Genomic DNA, 10,918 nt, shown 5'->3' on the forward strand with positions numbered 1-10,918 from the left:
GAAAAATGGAGCTCTTTTCCCACTGGAGCTATAAGCAGACTCTTGAGTACTAAAAATCTAAAACTCTTTTAACAAGTAAATCCGTCATGACTATATGAACTATACAACAAATTTTTTGTGCAAATGAAACTAACGAGTACTTATGACTTACGAGATTTAGCATCGCAACCGTGAAATACGCACCCATAAATTAAAAAATCAAATAAAAATTTTTAACACGTTTTCAGACATCTTTGTCAAATTATACGATTTGCTTGTGCATAAAGTACATTTATCCCATAAATACAAGTCTCTTGGCTTGGCTTGAGTTCCGGACTGGAGTAACATGGCTCAACCAAGCGATGGAGGCAGTTATTAGAAACCTGCCAAGGGAATTGACATAAAGAAACAGTTGGATCATTTCTCGAGCAACCAAACTGAAACGAACATGAGGCTAACACTATGAGAATCATTCCCTGTTTGATTCACACATTCCACTTTTATTGAACATTTCCAGCATCTACAATAGATCAATCATAACCGCACCATCTTTCGTTTTGCGTGAAACTCCTAACCCCTTCAAGGTAGGATGAAAATCAATGAATGGGATTGGCGAAGAAGTCCACCAACTGCAGCCTTCAAGAAAAGATTTCTGCATATAAAAAGCACCAAATTACTCTGTACCAGAGTCACATGTCTGAGTCCACAACCAGTAGCATTGGCTATACACAGATGACTAGTTTTTTTTAACTGCGAAGCGATCAAATTTCTGCAGAAGATCCCTTCTTTTACGACACGGCATCTTAACCACCACAGAGGTGGGGTTCTGTCACAACAAAAAAGCTGGTCTAAATCATACGTAGATAACGGCAGCTCGCGTTGGTTTTAGATAACAGGACTGCCTACTTGACGTATGAAGTAAATGTTAGTAATCAGCCAAAGCTGCGTAATATTCTTTCCAGGTAATATGACGAGGACCTTAGTTGAAAAATACAGATCTGATTGGCATACCAGTTTTTAGAAGACCGTGCACGTCAACATCAAACCATGCAGGCCAAAGGAAAGAATCCGCTTCTTGCTAGTGATCTGACTGAAGACAGTCACTGAATAATGGATTACCCTGTTGGATTGTAAACAGAAACATGAGGCTGATAACCAAGACTAAGTCAGAGGTAAGAACAATCAGATACAACGAACAGGCAATCACATTCCTAAAACAGCTAGAAACCCCAACCTGCAATGCAAAGATGACGTCCGTGGTATCAACTTGCAAGGTCAACATCTTGAACTTGTCATTCCGAGATTTCCCAAATTTGATCAGCCCCTGCGTCCAGAAACAAATAAAATCAGGGTAAGATTATACGCCTTGAAAGTGGAAACCTAGATTAAAGGTTTATAGCTTAAGAACCTGCTCTGCAAGCAATCCAGAGATGGACGCAAATTCCAGTATACTAGCTGGGGACATTTTTTTAGATCTGGCCAGCTCTGAATAGGATTTGTATAGCTGTTTAAAGAAAATGAAATAGCTAATCAGGCAATGGATTCAAAAGTATATGATAGGGCCTCTGCCATCTGTCATGAATGTACAAGCACTAGGGAAAAAAAACCTCGGGTTCTGAGATATTTCTTTTTATGCTGGAACTCTTGACTGCAGAGCACAATATCATCTGAGAAAGGAAAAAAAAATGGAAACGTTGTCATATCATCTTGACAATGGGACCCTGCAGTATTTTCTTCTTTCGTTTTTTATTTTAAGAATGAAGTCCTGTGGTAGATGATGTGAAATGCACATATTGGTTAAAAAAAGAAAAGATCCAATACATAATAATGCAAAACAGTGCAATCATGAAACTCAACGGCCACTTAAAAGGTCGGGCATCCTAACCAGAATATGAAAGAATAACTCCAGTAATGAGCTCAAACGTATGCAAAAACAACCAAGTTTTTTGGGGTTTGAGAAGAAACTTTTCAAAATTATCAGTCATAGAGGCAAGGTAAAGCAACCTGTTGATGCAATGGCAGAGACTGGATTGTGTTGACCACCGCAGATTTAAATGTCTTTGATAACGCGTTGGCCATATGATCAATCCTCACCTGCAAAGGATCAAAAGCCATGAGCATTATCAACCGAAGGCCAAAATAACAACAGCAGTTGTGATAATAATGAATGACACTAGACATGCGAGATTTTCAGTGCATTTACTTACAAGGTCAGATTCATGACTTGGCAGACCCTCAATTGAAAGGGGCATATGCTGAGCAGTTGAAGTCATCTGGGATGAAACTACGGTCAGATTGGTTGCTGAATGAAGTTCTGCCTCTAAGGTCTCAACCGCAAGTCTGCCACAAACAAAAACTGGCATCATTAGCAGCCATATTTACTTAGTGAGAAACAAGGTGGCAAATTTTCATTTGCCACCTACAAGATTGGGACTTCCAGCAACCCAATATGCACAGGATTATGGCTGACGATGCAACAAAAAGGTTGGTCTGGCACAATAATTGCTGATGCATTCAATTGGATTGGGCGACCTTAGCCATCTTAGTTATACTTAGGTTGTTTCTGGGCACTTTATCTAGCAATCGTGAGGATTAAATTTTGGCAAGCAAGATATTCACATATATACATACGTGTGTGTGTATTGTGCCGCTATTTTTTTATTAAAATCTCCGAGGAAAAGCTCATGGTTAAAAATTTTTGTGTTATCGGGTGCTCCAGTGAGTTAGGAACTTAGTGACAAACCATAAGAGAATGTCCGTGTTTTTTCCTGTAAAAAAAGCCGCAGAAGTTTTTTTTTTTTTTTTTTGGGTGTAGAAACTCAGAAAATTTCTTGTTTTCCAAAAAAACCTGGCAATGTTAGAAATATTTAAACGGTCAACATTTATCACTTGGAAAATGAAATAATACAGAGAAAAAAGCAACAAATTTGGAAAAAAAAATTACAACAGTTCTATTTTATTAGATTTCTTTATATTAACCATTTATTCCATTAAGGATTTTTCTTGTTATTTTTTTTGTCTTCTGTTTATCTGTTCGGATAAGTTCAAGTCTTTAAAGCAAAAACTTTTAAATAGAATAATAAACTGAGGTTTTTCTCGGTATAATATTGCAAGCTTGAAAAAAGCAAAAAAATATGAGAAATTTTTAAAAATTAAAATAAAAACTAAAAATAGGAGAAAAATAAAATAAGTAAAAAACTAATGACACAAACATTAAAAGATAGTAGATTTGCAACAAATAGAAAATGAAAAATAAAAAAATGTTTGGCATTAAAAAAATGAAAAAAAATGAAAAAATGGAACAAAAAGGCATTAAAAATGTGTTTTTTTTAAATGTTTTTTTTTAAGTTTTAAACTGTAATTTAGTTTATCACGTTTTTTCGAAAAAAACATGTTTTTTTGACACTGAACTGAATACATAAGAAAAGAGGTTTACTTTTAAATTGAGAATGATTTGACAATTAAATGGATAACAAAAATAATTTTGAAAATTAAATGTCATATACTAAGTCACACAAACGCTTTATTTTTGCCGCCGCACCGGCGTTGCGGTCAATCCTTGTCAAGTCTATATGTATCCTTTTTTTTGTTTTTTATTTTTTAATTATTTCAATATAAATATTGAAAAGGGGGTTAGGGCTTCCACTGAAGTCAGTCGACCGCCTGATCCCTTTCGAGTTCGGCCTTCCGTGTGTGTGTGTGTGGAGAGACATGATAGACAAGGATTTTCCGGCGGCCATCGGTTCGAAGACGACCTGAGATGAGACTGGCAGACTGTCTTCCAACGGCAAAGTTCAGCCCTTCTCTAGCACAAGGCAACCGGCATTCAGTCCTTTAGCAGCCAGTGTTTTTCTTTTATCAGTTTTCAATCCTTTTGTGACCGGTAACCGCGACATGCGGTTTGTCTTCCAGTCGTCTCGTTGTGTTTTTATTATTCTATCAAGTATCAACTATACCCTTCTATGTTCAATTTTTCAGTTTTTTTTTTTTTCTAACGGATTGTGATGACTTATGAATAACTGTTTTGCTCTTGCTGCAATCCTGTTTTTTTTTTTTTATTTGCTGTGTATTTCAGTTCTTATTGATGTACCCTTTTTCAGGATTTTATAATGATTGTCTGAAATATGTTATTGTTTTATTGCTATTTTAATAGTATACGATATACAGTTTATCGTGGTATACATTATTGACTATTGGTTATAAATATAATATATTATTATATAAGTTTTGTTGTATTATAGGTGCAGCCGTGTTCTACTTTCCAAATGTTAATTTCAAAATCTGCTTTTGTATATATGTTAGTATGTTATATTACTAAGTTACAGTATTTACTATATATAATATATGCTGTTCAAAACTTTTAATATGGTCGTATGCATTATGTTCTATACATTAATAACTTAACTCGTTGAATTGTTGATTAGCAATTTCGAATTTGTCATTTGATAATTTTTGTTTATATACAAAGTTGCTATATATATATATATATAATGAATTGATAATAACAATAAAAATATTCTTGCCGCTCCGCCATATCTAAATCTTTGAAATGACCACTCCGCCACCCGCATCCGTCCTTAGGTCATATATAACTGGCTAAATTGAAAATGCTTAAAAGCATTTAAGTACGATGGAGATACATTATTTTCATATACAAAAACCAGGACAAAGAAACTTTTTAATCTTTATTCTTTGATAACTTGCCATGACTCGCAAAATAAACCAGGCACGCAAGCTGCCAGCTTCACAGGAAGCAGGATATGATGGCTCAACATTATCCGATCAGCCATAATGGTTGTTGGGCAAGTACGAATGCCAATGAACTGAACCCCCGAGTTACAAAGTTTTGACATAACCAGATCGAAACCGTGTCAGATTTTCAGACCCAATCTGGATCCAGATGCAAAATACATACCAAAAGTGGATCCAATCAGTATTCCAATCCTATTTGCTTTTAACGGAACCAACTAAATGGATCTAAAATTCAAGCATGTCCTGTGAAAAGCCAGTATGCCCCTACAGGCAAGTGCAGTCTCCGTGACGCCATAATGCAACCGAGAAATTGGTGGTCGTGAACTATAATCAACAATATTTCCAACTCTCGAATTTTCGAATACCTCCAAAAAATATAGTTCTGGTAACGGCATAGGATTCTTAGGAGCAGCAATACGCGCATGCTAACTTTTAATCTTATGACTGTTTCTCGAATAATTCTACAACACACGATCACATGATCACGGGGGCATGTGCTTACCTGCAAGAGTCAAGGGCCTTCCTTATGTCACCAGAAACAGCAGCAACTTTCTGTTTTGATAAATGAAAGAGAGTAAGAAATTTCGTTCATTTAGATATTCAAATAAACAGATAGATTCACATTTCAAAAAAAGTAACTGTTTAAGAAACTTAATGTGCACAACAGTATACATTCCTTACTTTATAGGCCTTAAAAAGTGAAGCTGACAGAAGGGAATCAAGCATAGGCTTATCAACATTATCAATAAAAATACAAATTACTCGCCTGTTTCCAGAAAGAAGTGTAGAAGGAATATATTTTAAATATGAAGTCATATATTTAGCAGTTCATTTGTACTCTACATATCGTCCAACAAACAAACAACAAAAAAATGTTGTACGTTATAGGAGTAAAGAGTGCACGGGTAAGTTCAAAAAACCATTGTCGTGCATTACAAGAAATACAGATACATGTATAGTTGTGCGATTCGCTTCTCAAATGGCAAAACAGGCGCAATACCTTTTCAGCAACTAAAGAGAATGACAATAAGAGATTTATGAAAAGTTTCTTCAATCAACTTAACCAGTACATTTACTGCATCAATAGTTTCCTAAATAGCCACATATGAGCAGAATCCTGCAGTATTCAGTACTAGTCTAACTAACAGTGTATGATAACCGTGTTTGATTTTTTGCCTCAGTTCAGTGAAGTGGCTAGTAGCCTGAGACAAGGGTTACTTAAATTTTGAAAATTTTCAAAGAAAACACACAGAAATGAGAAAACAACAGCTGGAAGGGAAGAGATGTTCAACTAGAAAACAGGAACTAATGGTGAATGCAAAGATAACTATAAAGCAATCAACACATGCTCCTCGACTTTGCTGCAACACATGCTCGTCTACTTACTCTTGCGCAGATCTCTAATGCATGTGGCTGGAAAACATAATACGGAAATGCCTACAAGAGGAAATAACAAAGAATCAGAGAGCTTTGTATTTTAACCATCATATAGATCAAAAATTAATTTCAAGAAAGAAGAGAGAGAGAGGAACAAAAACCTTGTCGAGCCATAATATTAGCACAAGAAAAACGAGATAAAATGTAAACTACAATTGGGAAGGAAATTAATAAAATAAAAGAGACAAAAAACACAGTAAGTACCGAAATTCTCTTTTGAAGGATCTTGAGTATCTGATCCTTAGAATAGGCACGAAATGTAATCACAAGAGGTTTGCCTGGAGAAATAAATAGATGCATATTAATTTAAAAATACAAAAATCTGCTACCAGTAAGAACTGCAGGATATATGGACCTTTCCTAGCAAAACTTCCAGCAAAAGTGAAATTGAGAACAAAAGAAGCTGCCTTGCAGCCCACATAGTAGTGGAATATTAGGACTTTAGGGGATGCTTAATTGCCTTGGTAGTGCTCCCCAAGTGTATTTCCACCAGGGTATGCTTATAACGAAAAACTGTATGAAGAAAGCCGAACTTCTCCCTCTCCGACTTTCTTCCTGGGTTTCTCGACCATGTGTTTGATTTCCTTCAGTATAGTAAGAACGAAATTTACGTGGAGTAAAGGCTAATCAGGCAATTAAACATGGCCATAGTTGTTGTTTCAGATTATAAATATAAATGCATAAAGCCGAGCAATTCAATCTTGAACTTGTCTTCATATAATCAAGAAGAGGATGACTTCCCTAAGTACAATGTGCCTGCATATGAAAGAATGCACAAGTTTGGGGAACTCTTGGGCATTTTTTCAGCTTCATTATACAGCATAACAAATTTTTGACTGACAACAAGGTGGTGAACTTAACAATATTATCAACCTAATTCTCCTATTAGTTGATATCATGCAAGAGTAGAGAAAGTATACAATTCAAAGAATGGAGCTTTGGAAGGAAACGATCCGCTAGATCGATTGAATTTGCTATTCCTGCACAAGTGAAAATACATATTAGTCCAGTTAATGACAGAAGATACGTAAATTAATAATGCACAGTTAATCATGACAAAACCAGGTACCTACCTATCAGTACACATCTGGAGAGTGGTAATGTTGTGATCATGAAAAGATCATGAAGTACTGACCGATCCTTGGTGAGAAGAAAATCTATCTCGTCAACAATCAGCAGCCTTTCGATAACTCAGGAATGGAAAATTGATCATTAGAGCTTTAAAAGATTAGATATTACAAGTGAAGACACAACTAACAGGTACGAGGAAAAGAGAATACGGCAACGTAAATCAGAAGCCATGATAAATAGGGACATATGCTTACATCATCTTTCTGACTGATGAACGTTTCGGTATGGATAACAAATTATGGAGATGCTTAAGGGGAGACCCACTGCTTCCTTGTTTCTTTTTCCCAGCATATTTATCACGTATCTGATGAGAAAATGGATGTTACACCTGAACTAAACGAAGTCTCAATCATCATATGATCATAGATTAAGAGCCAATTACCCTCCTAAAAATTTCAGAGCTGTCTGAAACCGATGTGCAATTTATTGACAACAATTCCAGCTGCAATCCGGCCTTATCAAAATCATCAAAAGTTTAAGTCAGGAAAAAAAAATACATCACAAGGTGGGAAAATAGAAAGAAAGACCTTTTAGGCACTCCAGGAGAAAATCAAGTAACTGGGTCTCTGCGATAGCCTATTCAGTTAGATATATGTATCTATATGGAGCTTGCACTTCTTGACAACACCGAACGATGTAGGCCACCACACAACCTCCAATGCAAATGTGGAACTGCATATCCCAGTCAGATGCAAACGTCAGGCATCAATTCTATGCCTTTACCCTACAGGATAGCCTCTCGATTGCACATAAGTCTCACAGAAACCATCAAGGAATTCAAACATAATGCACGAGCATTATTATCGTCTATCAGTGTTACGCGCACCGATCTGCACTCTAGATGCTACCAAAGCATTGTAACATCCGAAAGTCCTATTCGGCCTTCTCATGGCTATTCTTGCTATTTGCATTGCCTACTATAATTCACCCAGTACATCAAATGGCGAAGAACTTTAATATGTACGGACATATGGATACTGGTCACATGAAGAAAGAAGAAGAAGAAGAGGAGGAGCGTGTCAGTTAAAAGGTACCAATCAGATTTGAGAGGAGAAGAAGGTCTAATGTTCAGAAGCATAGCCACTTCGATGCCCAGGATGAGGGTTGTGATTGGCAAAATACGTTCTTCATACTACTGGTTTATGGGAAACAAAGATCGCATGGGAAACATTTTCGACAAGATGAAACAAGAAAGACCGTGATGGTGCTCGTAATTGAAAAAACAATGAGGAAGGAACGAAGAAGAAAGCTTTTATAGAAAGCGGACTCTCGTTATCGACACAAAGTTGCTGTCAAACTTGTTGGGAATGGCTCAAAGTTTAGGACGCAGAACGGGTTATAGAACAAACTCATTGCTGTCCCTCATTAGCCAATAGACCAAATTGCTTGGTATGAGGAAAAAGGACAGGATTCACCTCTTTGGCCCAATCTGCTGCCAGGCATTTCACTTTCTCCATCACCAGCGACTTTCCAGTCCCCGGAGATCCTGAAACATATAAACTCCCCGACTTTTCTTGCTGTATGCACCTCTTGCAGAAACCCAAAACCTGCTCCTGCTCTTCTTCTCGACAGGTCAGGTCGGCCGGCACGGTGGAGACATGCAGAGCTTCCTTGACCGCATTCAGATGTGAACAATCTGAAGGAACAAAAGAAGGCAGAAAAGGCTAAGACGACGATTAATTGACTAACTTGAAAAAGAGTAAGAGGGAAGAGGCGGAGGAAAGTGAATTGGATGAAATCAATTGCCTCTGGGGTTCCATTTAGGCTTCTGATCAAGCACGTCCACCAACCGCTTCCTTGGAGACTTGATTTTGCAGCATACCTGTAGTCACCTCCGACATAAAACACGTAGTAGACCAAGAGGACGAATGTGAATTAAAAGTGGGAAACCTACTTTGGTTGGGGTTCCGGGTCGTCCATTGCGGCGTCCTCCGCTGCAGGAGACAGGGGTCTGGCAAGTAGTGCTTTTGGGGGAGGCAAAGCGCTGGCGAGTGGAGGGATTCTCTGGAGTGGAATGCGGCCGGCCTCTTTTCCTAGTGGGCGTGGATTGGAGGCCCGAATCGGGACCAGTGCCGTCGGCAGCAGTGGAAGAAGACGGAGAATTTATCTGGCTCTTCCGGCCGCTTCTGGGAGTAGAGGCCGGGGATCCGATGCCCTTGGATTGCCTCGCCATGGAAGCAGGGGATCGACCTGACTTTCGGTCGGTAGAATTTTAGGGTTGCCGAATGCTGGGGGAGAGGGGCGGGTGGACGAGGGGGTTTTGAGAATGGGAAGGGATGTTGTGGCGGGAAAGTTGGCATCCTCTTCCCGCCAAAACCCATTCGGTTGGTTTTGATTATAATCCGCAGCCTCCCCGTCGGAACAAATAAAATAGAAAACGAAAGGCAAGGAACGGCGACTTTTGTTTTGATTTGATTTGATGCTGGAACTGGGATGATGACAACTCTTGCAACGAAAATCATTTGAAATTTGCGCTTTGACTGACTGTACAGAAACTTGTCTTGTTTTGTTTTGTTCTTCCTTGCATTTTCTCTCTCATGCCCCTTTGAAGTTGAAGGCAGTCAGTCAGTTAGTTCCATACTACGCTACGTGGGTTTAAGAAGTCTTTCTTCATTCTTGGAAGGGTAGCCTCGAGTCTAAGAAATTAATCACTCGGACGTCGGATTGTATCGTGGTGATCCTCTCAGTTGCCGGCAACTTCTTCTAGTCAAGAAGGTCAATGGATTGAACACGTTTCATTTCAAAGAAATTTACTCGTTTCAATCTAATTTTTGATGTCCTTTCCTGGGATAGATAATGTGTATCGATAGAAATCCAATCCCTGTCACATCAACTCCAGCGAGACTTAAGCAACTTCTACTCGTCAAAATCAACTGGACGCTTTTTAGACGTGCCGCAGCTCATTAGAAGTGAGTGGATAAACAACTATACTCATGCATTATATTTTTCGTCCCCTCTTTCTGCAAATGTCCCTACCTTATCTGTTCCTTTCATGCCTAACAAAGTTTCTGTGCCTTTGACTGGAGGTCCTTTTTCTTTTACAGCTTCCGCTAAATCACTCGGAACATTTACTTCTCTACTCCTGCCTGAAGGGCCAGAAGAAACTTTGCCTTCAAAACAGGAGTGTGACAAGCCTATATGAGAAATAACAAAATCACTTGGTGATTGGCTTGAAGTTCGAACCAGACTTAAAATTGAATAAACTAAAATTTAGATAATGATCCAAACCTAACTTAACTCCAACTCAAATTTCGCAAAGCAAACCCGAAACTGATCCAAAGTCTGCTTGGGTTGCATAATAACGGTCGAGTATGAAAGTAACCACAGATTTTGGGTAAAAAAACGGAAGAAAGCCACTTGTTGCAAAGTGGCTTAAAATTCTAAAAAAAAAAAATTAGCGGCCTTGGTATACATATCATTGTGAGAATCCAACTATCGCTTTCCCTTGATCAAGAAAAGTTAAAAAGGCAGAGATGCTTACGATGCCGGCTTCTCTACGGCACAGGTCCAAATCTTAAGAAAACGAAAAACAAAAGGATTATCACCTCTAATTCCTATAAACGAAAAACAAACAACTCATATAAAAGATTTTTCATAACGGGGGCAAGGGCAACATAAG

General features: G+C 38.1%; 1 protein-coding gene across 3 annotated transcripts; it reads right to left on the reverse strand.

Annotated features, from left to right (window-relative positions):
• Positions 1-220: 220 nt before the first annotated feature.
• On the reverse strand, positions 221-9,568 carry LOC116256276 (cell division control protein 6 homolog B-like). 3 transcript variants are annotated; one of them, XM_031632596.2, is made up of 17 exons: positions 9,194-9,568; positions 9,046-9,121; positions 8,715-8,935; positions 7,682-7,753; positions 7,494-7,603; positions 7,242-7,348; positions 7,089-7,148; positions 6,373-6,446; positions 6,118-6,168; positions 5,234-5,283; positions 2,187-2,319; positions 1,984-2,073; positions 1,587-1,646; positions 1,388-1,483; positions 1,214-1,303; positions 991-1,099; positions 221-631 (listed from the first exon to the last, which is right to left on the reverse strand). In XM_031632596.2, exons 1-16 carry the CDS (start codon positions 9,470-9,472, stop codon positions 1,058-1,060), a joined length of 1,611 nt encoding a protein of 536 aa, XP_031488456.1. In that variant the 5' UTR covers positions 9,473-9,568; the 3' UTR covers positions 221-631; positions 991-1,057. The 3 variants fall into 3 exon arrangements, with proteins under 3 accessions (XP_031488456.1, XP_031488457.1, XP_049934125.1); XM_031632597.2 differs by having other exon boundaries at positions 221-805; XM_050078168.1 differs by having other exon boundaries at positions 221-881.
• Positions 9,569-10,918: the final 1,350 nt, after the last annotated feature.

The sequence above is a fragment of the Nymphaea colorata genome, chromosome 6, assembly GCF_008831285.2.
Source record: "Nymphaea colorata isolate Beijing-Zhang1983 chromosome 6, ASM883128v2, whole genome shotgun sequence".
Taxonomy (NCBI): domain Eukaryota; kingdom Viridiplantae; phylum Streptophyta; class Magnoliopsida; order Nymphaeales; family Nymphaeaceae; genus Nymphaea; species Nymphaea colorata.

Coding starts and splice junctions, on each gene's coding strand:
- LOC116256276 (XM_031632596.2), bottom strand. CDS start 9,472: ATGGCGAGGCAATCCAAGGGCATCGGATCCCCGGCCTCTACTCCCAGA. Junction 7,149..7,241: donor CTCCAGATGTGTACTGATAG/GTAGGTACCTGG, acceptor TCACTTGTGCAG/GAATAGCAAATTCAATCGAT. Junction 1,647..1,983: donor CTCTGCCATTGCATCAACAG/GTTGCTTTACCT, acceptor TTCCTTTCTCAG/ATGATATTGTGCTCTGCAGT.